The following is an 18,768-nucleotide window of genomic DNA, read 5'->3' on the forward strand; positions in this document are numbered from 1 at the left end:
TAGACAATTTAATTTGATTGTTCATACTTTAGCTGCTAGAGTCTATCAGTAGACTAATTCTCGACTTTGTCATTTCCTGACTTGTTTCATATCTTTTATAGTAATTTATTCTAATTGTTTCATGATTTCAAAAAATTAAAAAATAAAAAATTTTGAATGCTATGACTCTTAAAATTATGTTTAGTTGAAATCAATTTTAGTTAAATCGAGTTTGAATAGTTGGAGTTATAGAATTGATATGAGTTAAAAATGTGAGGTTTTTTTTTTTTTTTTTTTTTTGGAATGAAAAATGTAGAGTTTGGTTAAGTAGATTTTAACTATATAAAAAAAAAATCAAAATAAGCTTAAAACTTTGACTATTTGAGTTCGGTTTGACTCGATTACGCACTTAGCTTGGAAAATGGGCTTTCATGGGCTATGTCTCGGGGCTCAGGCCCATATGTAACATCCCAAATCGCTGACTAAAACCCTAGTCTGAACAAAACCCTGGATACTTGAATTCCGACAAAGCTTCTGCCCAGGTATGCCTCCATCTTCGCACTCGGTATTCATGGAATAAACTAGGCTATGTGAGTATTTTTATGAAGTACTTTATTGTTGTTCAATATGCTAGAATTGATGAAAAATGTGATGTTTAGTGGATTGTTTTCCTTCTTTACTTTTTGTTATAGCTGAAAAATGGATTAATGTGGTTTTTTGGTTTTATGAATTTTTCAATGCTCTTTAAAGTTGATGAGTCATTGCGGATTGTGAGATAATTACTTAATCACCTTCCCAGCTTCGTGCCTTCCTCTCTTCCTTCCTTCACCGGCAGAACCGCAGAAACGACGCAGAACTGCAGTCCGTGAGCCACTCCGGTGTGTTGCAGCCAGAAACGACGTCGCACTCCGGTGCGTCGAGCATCTCCGTCGCACTCCGTCCACAGCCAGGTAAATATATGTTTCAGTACTTTAATTAATTTTATTTCACAGCCAGATAAGAAAAATTAATATATGTAATTTTTATTAATTTTATTTAATTGTTGACTTTGTTTCATTGTAAAATCTCAGTACTCCATTCTCAAATTTCAGTATTCAATTTTGTGATTAAATTGTCTCTTTTTGTTTACCAAAAAAACACACACAGACACACAAAGTTAAGTTTGGCAGCGCAAATTATGCAATGCAACCGTGTGCACCATGTATGGTGCACAAGGTTGCAAAAACGACGTCGTTTTGATTAAAAATGCGCGTTCTACTTAAAAAAAATTCAGGTTCGATTCCCGGCAATAGCATTTTTTTTGCATAATTTGAATTATATATCCACAAGTTCATAACTATATATCCACAAATTCATAACTATATATCCACATTGAATGAATAACACAAAATCCACAATGAATGAACTAAATATCCACACTGAATGAACTAAACATCCACAATGAATGAACTAAATATCCATAAATTCATAACTATATATCCACAAATTCATAATTATATATCCACAATAATTCATAACTATATATCCATAATAATGCTGTTGAGGTGAATCGAAACTGATTTTTTTTTATTTTTTTTTTATTTATATATATATAAAATGGGACGCGCGTTTTTAGTCAAAACGACATCGTTTTGCAACCGTGTGCACCATGTGGTGCACACGGTTGCACAGCATAACTATTGGTTATTTGGTTTGGCAGCCCCGCCTAACCCCACGGGTCTAAGGCGGGCTGGCCCTGCCCTCTAGGCCCATATTTTGACGGGCATTTTAGCCCATTCCGCCAGCCCACTTTGACAGCTCAGTTTCTGTGTTTATATAGATTTGTAGCCTATCCTTGTATCTGTGATCTACTATCAGTAATTCTAAATAGGATTTCTTGTTTTAAATTCAAGTTAAGGTTTAAGAGTGAATGTTAAACAGGAAATAGAAGGAATCCAATATGAGGCCATTGGATGAGAGTGAGACCACCCAAGTTTTTGAAAAGCTCTTTAAATTTGTGGGAAACAATCTGAAGAACATTGTGGATAGCCCATCTCATGAAGGTCCCGACCCAGCTCCAGGGCGGTACTGTTTCCGTCTCCAAAGGAATCGAGTCTACTATGTGTCGGAGTCCCTCGTGAAGAGAGCCACTAACGTAAAACGAGATAATCTGATCTCGCTGGGGACCCAAATAGGGAAATTCACTAAAGGAGGCAAGTTTCACCTAACAATCCAGTCGCTGAATTTGATAGCTGCACATGCAAAACACAAAGTTTGGCTAAAACCCACGTCTGAGATGAGCTTCCTATACGGAAACAATGTGTTGAAAGGTGGTGTCGGTAGGATAACAGAGAATGTCAACGAGCATGATGGGGTTGTGGTGTTCTCGATGTCCGATGTGCCACTGGGATTCGGCGTTGCTGCTAAGAGTACACAAGATTGTAGGAAGCTGGATCCTAATGGGAATGTGGTGTTGCACCAATCTGATATTGGGGAGTACCTGAGGATGGAGGATGAACTTTAAAACCGGAAAAGATTACCGCTTGAATTGGTTCAGTTTGTGGGTTAAGTCTTCATTTGGGAAATCATCTTTGCAACATTCCAGTGTAAATCAATTTTGATAACTGATATTTGTTGCTGTTACCTGCATTTTCTACAAAGTGTTATGATCAGAGCATTGACATTTTAGATTGATTCCTATTATGCTTGGATATCTTAGGGGAGGATTTGAGCTTTTCATTTCTTCCCATGAAATATGGCTTTTATTATTGATGATGTAGTTTAAGAGATTTTGTAATACTGTTTTCGGCTGATCAATTAATACTATAATTCCATGTGTCAATTGCTTTGGCAAACATGAATAGATTTTGTAACACTGTTTTCTGCCAATACGAGGGAGAAATTTCAGGTAAAAAAGTGACCGGTCCGTTGTATTTTTTGCCTGAAATGGATTGTCGGAACTCTAATGTACTTTTTTGCCTGAAATGGATTGTCGGAACTCTAATGATCTGTGATAAGAGGTTATTAATCAATTTTAAGTTTCATTGCATCAAAATAAATTGTTGATGGTATAATTAAACTTTTAAAATGGTAAAGTTTGCTGGTCTATTTAACATTTTTTTTAAAAAAAAATTATTAACTCTATTTTACTTTTTAAATGTTTATTAATTACATAAGAAAACATCATATTTTTCCACGTGGAAAAAAATTGCAAGACCAACTTAGTGACTTCACCAATAACGGGCGCGCGTGGCCCTGGGGCCTTGGCTTATGACCACCACGAGTTAGGTGAGACTAATATGCATCCGAGTCAACTCGTCCTCCTACCCAGCGATTCGACTCGTACTTCGGATTGGGTTCTTTCGTCCCCATCTTCAAAACCTCAACGCCTCCCTCACCCTCGGTTCTCTCTCCCCACTCTCTCCAGTATAGAGAGTGAAAGCAAGGAAAGCCATAGAAGAGAAAACGCTAATCCTTCGCAGGAGAATCCGCCAATCTATCCAAACTGGATAATTCGAAGCAGTAAATTCCCAGAAAATGTCTCACACGGTGTTCCAAACGGCTCAACTCATGCCTATCTACACCTCAACAATCCCCACTTCCAAAGTGGTCTCATCACCGAAGCAGTTATTGCACCCTGCCGGCGCCCTTCACCGCCTGCCGCTGCCGCAGGCAGTGGCCGGGAAGATGAGGAAGTCGTGTATTAGGGCCTCGTCGTCATCTGTGGTGGACGGAGATGCCGTTTCAGCCTTGGAGCGCTGCTTTCAGGCTTCGCCGCCGGCGGATTGTCCGTCCTCAACTTCTTCGCCGGGGTCTCCTGTAATGTTCGCGCCAGTTATGAAGGGAGGGAAGTATGGATCGCTCGGTGCCGTTACTTTGGAGAAATCCAAGCTCGATATGACCCAGAAACAAACTAAGTCTAGCCCTGAGGTTCGTTTCTTATTTTTATTTTTATAAATTTATGCTGCAGTTCTTACTTGTTGAGCTGTGTTTCTTTTCATAGAATTTGATAGAAAAGCAGTAGCTTTGTTATCTCAAAGAGAGCAATTCCTGCCATGGAAATAACTTGATAAGAAAAGAATGAGATGGCAATGAAGTTGTAGAAATTTGGGTTATTTGTGGATAGTAGTGAGGAAGTAGGTTATTGTATTTGAAACTCTGCCAGGAATACATTACTAGTTTTAGTTTCACACATCGCCCTGTCCTGTTTATCTTGAAAAAAAAAACTGTTCTTAAGATAAAAGCTGCCAGGGTAACAATGGCATTGCAAGTGGAATACTATATTCCCATGATTCTGTGATTTTAATTGAGGTCATAGAAATTTCTATCTTTTCATGAAGTTAGTGAAACCTCCATGGCTCAACCTCAAATAAATAAAATTTTCCAGACAAAGGCAGTAGAAAAAATGTAGGTCAAAGTCAAATCAACTTGTGTATTGAAAGAAAAACTTTACCCGATTATTCTTAAGAAATTCCACCCTCCCATACTGCCAAAAAGTTTTTCTATTTATATATTCTCAATGCTATTGTGGGGAATATCCAACATCTCTTTTGCTAAATAGTTTAACTTAAATTTGACAAAATGATAGCTTTCAACTGGAGGTGGAGGTGGAGATATTGGGAAAAGCATTTTTCACGGTGGTGGTGATGGAGGTGATGATGGTGATGATGACGATTACATGGATGACTTTGATGATGACGATGAAGGAGATGAGGGTGGATTGTTCAGAAGGCGAATGATTCTTCAAGAGGTAACTCGTGTTGCAAGAATTTATGTTGATCATGCCTTATTGTATATTTCTACTAACTTCAGGTAATTGGATATGGAGTAATACTATGATAGTAATAACTTTCTAATGTTTTCCAGCTTTTTGATCGGAAATTTGTTGATGCGGTCTTGAATGAGTGGCAGAAGACAATGATGGACTTACCAGCTGGATTAAGGCAAGCATATGAGATGGTAAATTGTCTCATTGTTTTCTCTAGTTTAATGATATCTATTGGCAGAATTCTGAACAGTGTTTGCATCCAGGGTCTGGTCAGCTCTGCACAAATGGTGAAATTTTTGGCTATAAATGCCAGACCTACAACAGCTAGGTTCATTTCTCGGTCGATTCCTCAAGGACTTTCGAGGGGGTTTATTGGCAGGTAATTAAGGTGCCCGCTTTATTTTGCAAATTTGTGCAGAATCTTTGTCCATTTCCCACTGTATTGGCTTGGGGTTGGGCAGAGGCTACCTTCACTAAAAGCAACACTGAGCTTATCAGTAACCCAAATTTTTAAAGAACTTCCAAAGCTTTTGGTTTTTAACGGAAGTTGATCTTGAAAATTATATTATACTTAAAATTATTTTAAGCACCAAGAGTTTGAATCTGGGGTCTGGTATTACGCATTCAAATAGAGCTGCTAAAAAGAGTAAAAAAATCTCATGTGTCATGAAATAGTGATATCATGAAATAATGAAATTTACATTTAATTCAGAATTTCTGGTGCCACTTTCCTAGTTCATATTTTTTAAGAAAGAAAATGTGAAAAAAGGCAGCTAAAGAAGTTTCATATAATTTTTCCTTGTTATGTGTAGTTCTATTTCCTTTAACTATCAATAGCTAATAATCTAATGTTCCTTCAATATTCAGTGATATTTTGGCAGATTCCTGATTCATCTTGAAATTTCCTTTTTAATTGTACAGGATGATTGCAGATCCAGCATTTTTGTACAAGTTTCTTCTTGAGCAAGCAGCTACAATTGGATGCTCAGTTTTGTTGGAGGTTAAAAATCGCAAGGAGAGGTATTGGTTTGATTTATATTTTTTAAAAAGGAAATGAGACCTAATAAATATTTTGAATACTATTAACCTGATGAACTTACGTTGCTTTTATCATATCATAATGTAGGATAAAGCAAGAGTGGGATCTTGCCCTAGTTAATGTGCTCACAGTAACGGCCTGTAATGCTATTGTGCTGTGGTCTCTTGCTCCTTGTCGTTCATATGGAAACACTTTCCGCTTTGATCTGCAAAATACATTGCAAAAGCTCCCAAATAATATATTTGAAAAGAGCTATCCGCTAAGAGAATTTGATATGCAGAAGAGATTTCAATCATTCTTCTACAAGGCTGCTGAGTTGTGTATGGTTGGATTAACCATGGGAGCTGCTCAAGGTGGTATATCAAATTTTTTGGCCAGTAAAAAAGAGGGAAGGTATGCACATCTTGTGTCAATATTTTCCTGTGTTAATGTTTGCCATCCTTCTCATTGAAATAGTATTGTGCCTCCCCGACAACTTTTCTTCTGTGTAAATATTTTCGATTGCTTTTGGTAGGTTGTCTGTGAGTATTCCATCAGTGAGCAATAACGCACTTGGTTATGGAGCATTCCTTGGCCTATATGCAAATCTGCGTTATCAGTTGTTGTGTGGCTTTGACCAAACAATGATGAACTACTTTGATGTTATTGGAGTTGCTCTCTGCTTTAGCACCGCCCTCAGGTATATGTTTATGGATTTTATCAACTCTGATACATGCCATTAAAGATGATTTTTGAGTGGCGAGGGTAATCTGAGGGTTTGCCCTAGGTAAACCCTGCCTTGTGACCCTAGTCGGCAAAGGATCATGAGGTAAACCAGCCTAGGTTGCCCATAGCTAACCTGCTCAAACCAAAAAGGTCATTAGGTTGCTCCCTCTGGGTGTTGAACTTGTAACCTTGTAGTTACCAAGTCAACATTCTGACCAACTTGGTTGGAGGTGCCCCCGATTTTTTGTTTTTCTTCTTTTGGTTGTCCCCACCTTTTCAGTCTTGATTTTATTTATTTTTAATACCTTATCTTAATTTATGCTGGTTGTTTTCCTAGATATCATTTTGTTCAACTACTAATCACCATAGTTGGATTCTCTTTGTCAAATTGGATAATCATGAACATTTGATTAATTGCATTCAGGGTAATGAATGTTCACGTTGGAGAGACATCAAGGCTGGCTTGGCTCGGGGTGGAGCCAGATCCACTGGCCCATGCAGACGATCTCCTGAAAGCAGCTTACAATAGACCATCCGAGGGTATTGATCAGACTTCTTCGAAATGGTTTATATCCAAGAACGCCATAGTATCTGGGCTTGGACTTCTTGGGATCAAACAGGGCCAAGGCGGCTCAGTCACTGAGGGCGAAGCAGTGCCACCCAAAGCTAGGAGAAAAAGAGTAGTCAGGAAAAAGGCAACAGCAAATAGAACAGCATAGTTGATACAATAGCAACCAATTGTTCGATTTTGCACATGTCTGGGATAAGGATTTGCCGATTCAGATGATAGTTTTTCGCTTCGTGAGAGCCTGACCAAGAAAGTTTCTTTGACAATGATGCATGCAGATGCCACCACACAAGCTCCTACAGTGATCAAGAGAGTGATATGCTGGGGGGAATTTTGCTCCTTATCTCTAGCTAATTTTTGGTGATGTTGAGAATTTATGATTCTAATAAAGAAGTGTGAAAGATTTGAGATTGTTGGAGCTACTTTCTTCTAACAGGAAAATACATATTGTTTCCCCATTTAGTTAAGCTAGTCTTTTTCTTTTCTTTTCTTTAATTAGAGCTGTGTTTCTCCTAGGTGAAAAGTTTTGTTGTTGAGATTAAATGCTTTCATTCTTAGAATGCTAATGCTTTTCTTCATTTTAGCTATAGTTCTTTGCAATAACTCCTTTATTCTTCTTATTCTTTATTCACCACCACACAGCCAAACAGCCTATTCCACTTCATTATTTTGCCCACTAAAAGCAAAATTTCTGTTCAAAGGGCCTTCACACTCTAGCTTGGCGGGATTCTCTTAGGTAGAAGGATCAAGCTGGTCTTAATTCTACATCTCTGCTTACAATTTAACACACAAGTATCAATTGAGTTATCTGTGCAGGTTACTTTATTATTGGTATGTTTGGTTCAACTCATGAATTTTTTTGAATGGGATGTAAAGGGTTTTATTTAAAACTATATAATAGTAACCAGCAATCCGTTGTCGTCCAGCGGTTAGGATATCTGGCTTTCACTCAGGAGACCCGGGTTCGATTCCCGGCAACGGAAACGTTTTAGGAATTTATGTTTTGAAGGGGTGGTGGGCTGGTGGCTGGCTAATTGGCTATTTATTCTCAAACTAAGTTACCTACTCTTTAAAAATTTTCCTTGTATTCTTTTTTATTATTATTTCCCTAACAAAATACAATTTATATTATTAAAAAAAATTCCTTTTTAAAAAAAAAAATTATTTCCCTAACAAAATAAAATTTATATTATTAAAAAAATTCCAAAGAAGTTAAAGTGGGCAATATTTGGAATCTTTTGAAAATTTTCCTTGTATCCTTTCTTTTTAAAATTATTTTCCTAACAAAATACAATTTATATTATCAAACAGAATTCCAAAGAAGTTAAAGGTGGGCAATATTTGGAATTTTCATAATTAATTGAATCTAAACGAAATATTATAGGCTTTTCAATAATTTATCATACACCACAAGCATCGGCCAAGTATTTTTATCTTATATTTTAATTAATTATTTTCATCACTTACAAGACATCTTTCATGTTATGACACAATAATTAAAAGTACTCACCATAAACAAAGAAAAAACACTTGAAACAAGATATGTTCACTAGTATAGATACACCTTTTTTTTTCTTTTTTTTTTTTTTTTCTTTTTTTTTTTTGAAAGGAAAAACTAAATTTTTATTAAATCAAATGTTCAAGACAAGTAGGAATAGAAGAAAACCATATAGAGAGACCAGTTTGAGAACGAACACCCCTAGCTAGACCACAAGCAAACTTATTCACTGATCTAGAGATGAAACTAACTGACATTACTTCAAAGAGTATAGACACACTTTATTTATAATAGGAGTACCATATTTCTCACTCTGTAATTAAATAATTGTAACCAAAAGGCCTATACCCATAGCCTAGAACAAAATTTACTTATTAATTTTGACGAGTTAATTTGTTATCATCACGTGTAATTTTACACATGCAAATAAAAATTACTTGATCATGTATCTTTGTCGATAATCTATCACACAGAAACTATTTGAGTTACTTATTTTGAATCTTGATTTAATAAGTAGTTTGTTTGTACTTGAAAATAAAAATAAGGAGTAATGATTTTGATTTAATAAATTAGTCACTTGTGTTTGAAAATAAAAATAAAGAACGATTATAATCATATTACAATGTAGTAATAATAAAAATAAAGACTAATTGAAACCCTATTAATTTATTATTACAATGTAATATTGTGGGTTCGATTATATGATCTCTCTCGATCAGAAGGACAAAAGTACCAACTAAGCATAAGCTATTTTTTTTTTAGGAAAGCACAAGATATTTAGTTATATATTCCAAAAACATTATCAATACCTATAAATCGCGTATAATATATATATTTGGCTTGCAGAAAACGCATGAACATTAACGCAATATGGTGATGGTTCCGATTAGTCCGACCGACGGCGATGATCACGGCAATAGCTACTGTTACAGTGGCGAAAGTTCGCCGAGCTCCGACGCGGTGACGAACTGGCAAATTGCTCACGGCTCTCTGGAAAGCGCCGTCACATTTGAGTCCTCTGATTCGCCAATTGACCCTGATTCTATTCCGAAATCGCCTGTTATCGTTAAGCCCCCCTCACTTGATTCTGGTCCTTGTGAAATCAAAAGTAAGTTAGCGTCATGTTTTTCTTGTCATTACTGATCAGAGGAAGTGAATTTGTGACTTTGTTTTTCGCTAAAAGCTTCGATTTCGATTAGCATTTGGATAAGGATTTCGTTCAATTGATTAAATTTATACTTTCAACTTGAAGTGTTATTATTATTATTTTTTTTCCACAAATTATTGTTCTAGTTAGTGAAAGAAACGTCGCTGTTCATGTATGCTTATAATTGTAACTCAAGTGTTGATCTGCTTGCTGGTAAATTTCGTGATGGTATTTATAGTTGATTCACTGATTGAAGCTACTAGGTAACTAGGTGAGCTTGTGACGTTCAGTGTAATTCTTTATGCCTTTGTTTTGTGAATATTGAGAAATCATGATTGCAAATCTTGAACTGAGGATATGACTTTAGAGCATTCAATAATGATTATTTACCTGGAACGAATTCCATGCTTGTGGTTTTCCAAGTATTTATATGGTCCAGTGTGATTATCATACAGGAGATGGAGGTTAAAATGTTTTTCTGCTAAGATCGAAGGTATATTATGAATGAGGCTAAATTGTGTGATCTCATAGGGGAGTAAGAATTTGTTTTTCTGCTAAATTTAGATTTAGTAGTTATCATTGATTACAGTTCATTTCTTTTGGTTGAGAGCCTCTATGGTGAATGAAAATAGTCTTTTTTCATTGTTGTCTCCTACTACCTTATTTGAATTATATTGTGCCAGACTTTTCTCATGATATGTCCAAAAAGAAATTTTGTTTTATCAACTCTTGTCTAAGGTTGTAAGAAATTCCACCCTCCCCAAGTTAATTAACTTAATCATTTTTGTTCCCAATTATAACTTAGTTTTCCTTTCCCTGCAGTATGCTTTGCTCAAAGGCATGAAATCCAGCAGGTTTATGTTCGGAGCACTGCACGTGTGTATGAGATATACTATGCGTCTTCGCTACATGGTGAGAATCAGTATCTTTGTACAGTTCGCTGCAGTGTGGCTGAAAGAGAAGGTGAAATTCTCCTGGCTGGGATTGAAGATGCTTCCAAGCAACATCGGAAGGTAATTAAAGGAGGAAAAACTGGTTCCAACAGTGAAGAGGATTGGGTAGATGTCAAAGTTTCTGATTTACCTGTTGTTGAGAATGGAATCAATTGTTTGGTAAATCAGGCTGCTAAGGAAGGTGGCAGAAGTGTCCAGGTATGGATATTAATGTATACTCCTTTCATTCAAACTGGTTATGGTCTCTTGTTTTTAATCTTATTTTGCTGTCATTGCCACTGCACACGAGTTTTACGTTTCTTGTCTCATTTGGCTCTCCTCATTTCAGATGTGACTCCTTAGTAGAAGTATAAAAGACATGGCTTTACCATGTTCTCTAATTGAAAAAAAAAAAGAGACAGGAATAAAACACTATTCTCACTAAATATTTGGAAAAAAGAAAAATTGTTTTTCAACATTTTCCACTGGGTAATATGATCTTGTTTCGATAAATGGAGCTTTTCCTTTGTATCTGGCTATTTGCAATTGTTACCGAATTGAATTGATCATTGGATCCTCATTTCTCTGGTGCATTCTGTTTTGAGTTTTTCTTTAATGTCATTGGCCCTACTTCATGCGGCTTGATCAATTAATTGCAAAAAAGGCCAAAATATTAAAAGATGTTTTCCTTTGTAGTAATTTGTTAATTGTTTTTCTACAGGAGCTTTATGAGGCTACAGCCCAAATTAGTGATGCTGAACCTTGTGCTTCACTTACGATCCGTTTGTTATCTCTTCAAAGCAAAGACTGTTTATATATAGATGAGGTTTACATCTTTGGTGATCCATTTGTGTCTACTGATTCAGAAAATCACTCTATTCCAGTGGAAAGCTCAGCCCAAAGTTCCTTAATGGCAATGCTTGTTCCTACTCTTCTGCAATTATCTAAATCAGGGGCCAACCGAACAAATGGCAAATATTCTTCTGATAGACAGGGAAAGGATGATGATGTGGGTCCTACAGCACGGGGGCACAATATGACTGATGATATGAATGGACTTCACTGTGAACAGAGATCGACAGTTGATGAGCAACATGTGAGTTTGCATGCTGATGATCAGCTTACATCTGAACCTGTTCAATCTTTGCTTCCCACCATGGACCTTAATAAAGAGCAACAAGTTGTAGGCAATGGGCTAAAACCTCAATCTCCAAAACAATTGACTGCTGATGAGAAAAATAATATGCCAGATATAGAGAGAGTTCTAGTACAACTTGTTGACCGAGTGAACAGGATTGAAGATATCTGTTTACGATTTGAAGAAAGCATGCTTAAGCCAATAAACAGCATGGAAGTGAGGCTTCAGAGAGTGGAGGAGCAATTAGAAATTCTTGCTAAGAACTCTCAATATACTGGAATGCCTTCATGCAATAGAATTTCGGCTCCTTCTTTTTCATGCACTGATTCTAATGTTGGCTCTCTCTACAATGATGGAAATGATCATCCTTCTAATTTGGCATCAGAGTTAAAAATGGATTTTCCGGATGATAAATTGGCCAGCCAAATTGATAATTCATCAATTTCCGTAAGTTCTCCACGTATGCATCCAAGTCGTGTGATTACCGCCCCTGAGTTCTCGTGTGGAGAGGAAGAGGAAGACAACCATGTGTTGGAACCTTCAAAGAATTCTCCTGAAGTAAAGAGAAATCTAGCTTCGTCAATTGATAATGCTTTAGCTGCAGCACTTTCTCGATTCTTATCGACATCTGTTACCTCTCCTGCGGAATGTACTCAAAATTTTGAAGTTACTGCTTCTGAACATAGCGGTGAGATACATGAGAAGGATGGTGATCCCTTGGAATGTGCTCCGAGTGGGGCAGTTCCTAGAGATGAAAAGAATGAGGGCATGCTTTCAAAATATAGGCGGATTCTTACAGTTACAGCTCCTGAGTTCACTTTGGAGGATTTAGACGATGTGCATTCACCTCCACCAAGCACTCAAAATAAGAGCAATTCTGTTTCAATTTCCAGTGACATTACAATTGAACAAGATGCAGGGCAAAAGTTAAACGACGAGCAAACCAAAGCATCTGAAGTGGTTGATTTCAAAGACGAGAGCTGCGCATATGAAAGTAATGAAGCCAATGACTTGGCGAATCCCATCGATCATGCCATCATCAATGTAACAACTTCAAAATATCCTCCGAGTATCTTGTTCCCAGAAAATAACTGTACAAAACGCCCCTTAAGAGACGAGATAGAGACTAATCCCGAGTCTCTGGGAAGTGCTGGTGAAGCTGCTGAAGATGATGCCTCAGAGCGGTCTAGCACAGACATCTTGGGAGGATGCCGCTATTCAGTGCCTTCTCTGGATTTCGAGATTCCTATTTTGGAGGTGAATTTTGGATTACAAGACGACTCATCAGGTACTAAGTTGCCTCTGGAAGTCCTCCTAGGCGACACTGCAGGAATCTGTGCCACATCCGAGGAAACTAATATTACTGTTGTGGATGGCGATGTGGGAAGGGATCCTTTGGCAATAACCGATATCTTGGTGGATTATAGTTGTGCCAATGTTGATGATGCACCAAGCCATCCCTATACGGATCCAGCAGCGTTCGTTTCTCTCCTCTAAGCCTCATGTCTCTAAAATGCACATGAATTTCCACATGAATTTTTGTGTATTGTCCGGTTTTCTGTTCTCTTGTCTGACTATATAGTTCAACAACAATATTCCCATGCGCGTATGCCTACTTCTTGCCGTCGTTTTTTGTGGCTATAATGGTATGATTGTTCTTGCCTTCTTGGAATCTTGGTTCAGGCTGCCGGAGATTCTCTTTCTACTGTTTAAAAGATGCATCAACGATTCTACTGAGATGTTTAATGTTTAGTGTGTGTTATACGAAAAAGTTATACTCCGTAGTATTTATTACAAAATCACATGAACTAGCACAATATTATTATTATTATTATTTTATCAAGAGAAGAGGGACAGTACACTGTACACTGTACACCAAGACAACATAGAAGCTAAGTTGGTAGATGGATCAACCGGAATCACAACATATTGAATATGTTCAAGTTTGATTCTTTATAGGAGTGTTTATTAGCCTTTTTAGTTTGAATTTGTTAATTATAAATAAACTATACTTAATTTACTTTCTTATAGTTCTTTGTCGGTTAGAGTCACATGACAGGTTTCATTCTAAGCACACATTAAGGTAACGACTAAGCTAGTTTATTTCTTTTGTCGGTTAAGAGTTATAAGGTGTTTGGATAATAGATAGACTGGTTTATTCTTTGCAGTCCTTTACTGATTAGGGTTACAAAACAATCTTTACCCAGACTGATTTATCTTTTTGCAATCCTTTACCGATTAAGGTTACAAAACAATCTAGCTTACAAAACAGTCTTCACCCAAAACGATCTCTTTGCAGTCCTTTACTGATTAAAGTTATAAAACAATCTTCACCCAGAATACATTTTTGAGTAGCTATTATAAATTTTTCTGCATGTCAAATGAAGTTGTTCTAAGTATCTTTAAGATTTCAGCTTCCATCGCCCACACATTTATACCAATGTTATACATAAAATCTCCCACCAATCTCCTAATAATTAATAATTTTATAGTATATTTTATTTTACTTAAATAGGTCATTAAAAATGGTACTATTAAAAAATTAAAAAATTTAGTAAAAACAACAATATTTTTAGGTGAAAAGCAGGCCTGCATGAAGAACATTGGGTTGATCCACGTGGGTTCCCGCTCTGCCGAAGCTACACGTAAGCAAGGTTAGTATGCAGTTATAGTGCGAGTGAAGAAACCATGGCGTCGATGTAAGTAAGGTTCATGCACCCACCGTTACTACTTTCTGTCTCCTTCTCTACGCCAAAACGAAGAATAATTAATACCCAAATTAAAGAAGAAAAAGAATATTTAAAACAGAAAATGGTACAACAGTCCAAATTAGTAGAAAAGGCATTTACTGATATTTTTCCGTTTTCTTCTTCTTCTTCTTCGTCTTTCTCTGCTTCCCCGACACCATGCTTATTCACACTCCTTCGACTTCATCACTCTTTACAGGTTTCATATTATTTCATTTCATCATTTTATATTTTATCTTCTTTTTTATAATTCTATTTGTTGGCCGCCGTTCAATTCGAGACGTGGTACTGTTACTTATCAATCAACTGATTTTAAGTTTGAATATGACAACCAATAATCAAAGAACTCAGTGGTTAATCAACTTATCCACTCAGAATAAACATAGTAGAGTGCTGAGATCCATCACTATTTTTTGTAATATATATATATATATATATATATATATATATATATATATATATATATATATATATATATATATATATATATTCTGATAATTTTTGGGTATGGGTTTTGGTTGTGGAGTCCAAAAGGTGCCATTTTTCTTAAATATTGCCTTGAAGGGTTCTCTGTGTAACTTAGATTAAAAGAAATTTAATGAGTTCCTAATACAGTGCTGTTTATGAGAACTAAATGTTTTCCTGCATTTTACAGTAGAAAAGGTTCCAACTTTCTAATTCTGGAAGAATGTACTTGAGCTGATGTCTTTGATTTTAATGAAACTCAAAGAAATTTGGCTGTTAGATCTTGATAGAGCTAGGGAGAAAAAAATGGAAGGGGGAAGGTAGGAACATGAATCTTGGTAACAGCTAATTAATGATGTTTTATAGTTTCAGGTTGGTTTTAATGGCAACCAATTTGGGCATGGAAAGCAGTTCTGTAATTATTCTGTGGATTTTGATACTCTTTTAATTATTGTAATAGATATTTTTGCCCACAAAAGACAAAACTCCCTTGCCCTAGCCTGACACGATAGTGGAGCCCACCACATTGGGTATACGTATCTTCCACACTGCAATTGCCAGGCTCGATCTCGTGTCACTGCCCACAATCTACCACCTAGGAACCAACTGAGTTTCCGCATTGTAATGGACACTCTAAGCATGTAATTTGTGTCCATCACAACACTCCGGGTATAGTGGTATCCCAAGGATTAGTAGTGTTTGGTTGCAGTGTCACCTCGTGGACTATCGGCAAAGGATTAGTATAGTGGTATCCCAAGGATTGCTAGTTTGTAATCCCTTGGCATTTACTCTCCGGCTTCCAACAGGTCATCCCTACGTTTTATGAAGAATGCCAAGTTGGTTTTTCCCATGTTTGAGTCCACCGTCTTTGATGAGATAAGGTTCCGAGTGTAATTGCTTTCTGTTATGTTCCCCTCTGCTGTTTTTCGTTTCCTTTCAACTTAATCACATGAATAAGCTGCCTTTTTTACCCTTTCGATCTGTGCAATACTCTTTCCTTGCAAGCATTTGAATTAGGACAGAAGAATTGTCTGAAAAAGAATGTTCCTGCTGGAGTAGTTGAAATCGTGAGGGCACTGAATTGTTTTATACGTTTTATGCCCTTATAACCAAAATTAAGCAGGCAGAAATGAATAGAGATGAAATGATTATATTTCTTGGAACAACCTTAAAACATGTAAACGAATCCGTTATTCTTGATGAAAGTAGAAAGTCCGGTTAGAATGGTTAATGGTTAATACACTGAACTTTTGAACATGTTCATGTGCTGTTGTTTCTTCAGGCTAATCATCTCTCGCTGTCACTATGACAACAATGTGCATGGAACTTGTCTCCCCGCTTTTTCGTGTATATTACATTACTGTTTTGGTTTGACTATATATGATATACTTGGGCACTCTTTTTCCACAATGTACCACAATGTTCCAGAATTTGTCTCCCTGCCTTTTCATGTATAATTCGGAGCTGTTATAGTTTGACTATGAACTAAACTAACCACTATCTTTCTATAATGGCTTTTTTCTTTTCTTTTCTATGACTAAGAATTCTGTCATTTTGGATTCATAAAAAGATTCTTTCAGGAAGGCTTGCTGCGATGGACATATCCTCTACTACTCTCGGGATGGGGAGAAAGAGGATTCGGCATGTGCTGTGGCCACTTGATGAAATAGATCCTAAGAATTCGAAGTTCCCTTGTTGCTTAGTTTGGTGTCCTCTCCCGGTGGTGTCTTGGCTGACGCCTTTCTTTGGGCATGTTGGCATTTGTAGGGAAGATGGTGTGATCTTAGATTTTTCGGGTTCCTACCTCATCAATGTCGATGATTTTGCATTTGGAGCTGTAGCCAGATACTATCAGCTTGATAGAACAAAGGTAAAATTTTCCCTATCTGGTCCAACTTTCTCCTACTACCTACTATTTGTTGAACTTAAACGACTCAAACTCCTTTTGCTTGAGTCAAGTCTTTTGGTACATGCCTACATGTTTTAAGTAGCGTGATTACTTCGCTTTCTTTTGTTGTTCCTTTCACCATCTGAAGTGTGCACTGGGTAAACCCGCCTTGTGACCCTAGCTGGCAAAGGACCAGAAGGAGGTAAACTAGCCTATGTTGCTCATAGTTGACCGGCTCAAACCAACAGGACTAATAGGCCACTCCTGCTCATCAAACTTGTAACATTATGATTACTAAGTCAACAGTCTGACCAACTTGGCAGGACAATGTTGCTCATAACTAACTGACTGGCTCAAACTAAGAAGGCAAACTTAACTTGTAACATTATGATTATCAAGTCAGCAATCTCACCGACTTGGCAGGGTTGCCCCACATTGGTGAACTTCCTTGCCTACTGATTGTGGTGTGTCTTGCTTTCGTGATACTCCATGCTCAAACGACCCGAACTCTTCCACATGAACCAACGTCTTTTGGTGCATACGTGCACGTTTTAAGTTGCTCCTCTTTCTTTAACCGATTCATTGACAAGATTTCTTGTGTTCTCACTCAGTGCTGCTTTCCCCCACACCTCGCGGGGCACACCTGCAGCTGCAGATACCGGCACGCAGACAATGGAACATCGATCACTTGGGACGACGCCCTCTACTCGAGCCAATGCCACTTCGAGCACCACACCTACAACATCTTCACCTGCAACTGCTACTCCTTTGTGGCTAATTGCCTCAACCGGGTGTGCTATGGCGGGTCAATGGGGTGGAACATGGTTAGCGTGGCGGCTCTCGTGCTGATCAAAGGCCACTGGGTCGACGGCTTCTCTGTTCTAAGATCATTTCTCCCCTGCATCACAGTGCTCTGCTTGGGACTAGCCATGACTGGATGGCATTTCTTGATTGCCTTGTTGTCCTTCTCTTTCCTTGTTTTTGGATGGTTTGTGTTTGGTACATACTGTGCTAAGAATCTACTCAAGTGGTAGAAATGTAGACTCTTGTGCAATAGCTTAACCTCTCACTGGAGAAGATTACATAATACGGAGTTATACATATTTCAATCATCCATGCAAATTATTGAGCTATTGTATACTTTTTCGGGGATAACACGTTCCTAGATAAGTATAGTGGATCGAGTATTTTGGTATGAACTCGATCATCGAAGTTTTTTTACTTGTAACACTTCTATTTTTCAATCTTAGAGTCTAGATAAATCATAATTTAAGCAGCAGAATAAATTAAAGGATTCTATTACACCAATTATAAAATCTTATAGAATTTAAAATATATTCATAATTCATAATCAATAATAACGGGAAATGTTATCGCCACAACTACCCATGTCGGGATAGTTGCTATGGCTAAAAGATGTCTAAGCATCAAATAATTCCAAAATAATAGCTACCCCTGCTCGAAAGAGCATGCATGTGTCGGTGCGCACAAGGAAATAATCTCCGGATAATTGTTACGGCTCGAAAGAGCATGCATGTGTCCGTCTGCACAAGGAAATAATCTTCGGATAATTGCTACGGCTCGAAAGAGCATGCATGTGTCAGTGTGCACAAAGAAATAATCTCTACATTGTCGCTGTCGGGATTTATCCACTTCGAACATAATCTCTACAGTGCCGTTGTCGAGATTTGAACTTTAATTTTTTCTTTTAAATACTACTTACTGAACCAATAAGCTAAATCCATGGGAACTTATTAAAACTTATATCAACCAACCAGGTGAATTAAGTCTTTTTATATGAATTTAACTAGTAGGGTGTTAATTTTTTAAAGATGGGTGGACTATCTGAATCTTTCCAAATAAGTTGAGTCGAGTTTGACATGACAATTTACTCTGAGCTAATTTTTATTTTTAT

General features: G+C 37.2%; 4 protein-coding genes and 1 non-coding gene across 11 annotated transcripts; all 5 read left to right on the forward strand.

Moving 5' to 3' along the window:
* The first annotated feature begins 416 nt into the window (after positions 1-416).
* Positions 417-2,813, forward strand: LOC109165431 (60S ribosome subunit biogenesis protein NIP7 homolog). 4 transcript variants are annotated; one of them, XM_019314182.1, is made up of 3 exons: positions 426-521; positions 779-929; positions 1,900-2,813. In XM_019314182.1, exon 3 carries the CDS (start codon positions 1,919-1,921, stop codon positions 2,480-2,482), a length of 564 nt encoding a protein of 187 aa, XP_019169727.1. In that variant the 5' UTR covers positions 426-521; positions 779-929; positions 1,900-1,918; the 3' UTR covers positions 2,483-2,813. The 4 variants fall into 4 exon arrangements, with proteins under 4 accessions (XP_019169728.1, XP_019169727.1, XP_019169725.1 ...); XM_019314180.1 differs by having other exon boundaries at positions 471-569; XM_019314181.1 differs by having other exon boundaries at positions 494-569; positions 730-929.
* Positions 2,814-3,300: 487 nt separating this feature from the next.
* On the forward strand, positions 3,301-7,625 carry LOC109165428 (protein RETICULATA-RELATED 1, chloroplastic-like). 2 transcript variants are annotated; one of them, XM_019314177.1, is made up of 8 exons: positions 3,304-3,888; positions 4,547-4,708; positions 4,825-4,917; positions 4,990-5,105; positions 5,648-5,746; positions 5,853-6,158; positions 6,280-6,444; positions 6,895-7,625. In XM_019314177.1, the coding sequence occupies exons 1-8, from the start codon at positions 3,496-3,498 to the stop codon at positions 7,187-7,189; spliced, it is 1,629 nt and encodes a 542-aa protein (XP_019169722.1). In that variant the 5' UTR covers positions 3,304-3,495; the 3' UTR covers positions 7,190-7,625. The 2 variants fall into 2 exon arrangements, with proteins under 2 accessions (XP_019169721.1, XP_019169722.1); XM_019314176.1 differs by having other exon boundaries at positions 3,301-3,888; positions 4,825-5,105.
* Positions 7,626-7,949: 324 nt separating this feature from the next.
* Positions 7,950-8,021, forward strand: TRNAE-UUC. The gene has a single exon. It is a non-coding gene; the product is annotated as a tRNA-Glu (tRNA).
* A 1,335-nt stretch (positions 8,022-9,356) lies between these two features.
* LOC109165040 lies at positions 9,357-13,773 on the forward strand. Its single transcript, XM_019313640.1, has 3 exons — positions 9,357-9,644; positions 10,506-10,834; positions 11,337-13,773. The coding sequence occupies exons 1-3, from the start codon at positions 9,407-9,409 to the stop codon at positions 13,248-13,250; spliced, it is 2,481 nt and encodes an 826-aa protein (XP_019169185.1). The 5' UTR covers positions 9,357-9,406; the 3' UTR covers positions 13,251-13,773.
* Positions 13,774-14,346: 573 nt separating this feature from the next.
* LOC109165048 (protein REVERSION-TO-ETHYLENE SENSITIVITY1-like) lies at positions 14,347-17,910 on the forward strand. 3 transcript variants are annotated; one of them, XM_019313656.1, is made up of 3 exons: positions 14,347-14,456; positions 16,546-16,835; positions 17,444-17,910. In XM_019313656.1, the coding sequence occupies exons 2-3, from the start codon at positions 16,560-16,562 to the stop codon at positions 17,885-17,887; spliced, it is 720 nt and encodes a 239-aa protein (XP_019169201.1). In that variant the 5' UTR covers positions 14,347-14,456; positions 16,546-16,559; the 3' UTR covers positions 17,888-17,910. The 3 variants fall into 3 exon arrangements, with proteins under 3 accessions (XP_019169201.1, XP_019169200.1, XP_019169199.1); XM_019313655.1 differs by having other exon boundaries at positions 14,347-14,452; XM_019313654.1 differs by lacking the exon at positions 14,347-14,456 and adding an exon at positions 14,463-14,699 and having other exon boundaries at positions 17,465-17,910.
* The last annotated feature ends 858 nt before the right edge of the window (positions 17,911-18,768 follow it).

This window comes from Ipomoea nil, unplaced genomic scaffold (assembly GCF_001879475.1).
Source record: "Ipomoea nil cultivar Tokyo-kokei standard unplaced genomic scaffold, Asagao_1.1 scaffold3069, whole genome shotgun sequence".
In the NCBI taxonomy this organism is placed as follows: domain Eukaryota; kingdom Viridiplantae; phylum Streptophyta; class Magnoliopsida; order Solanales; family Convolvulaceae; genus Ipomoea; species Ipomoea nil.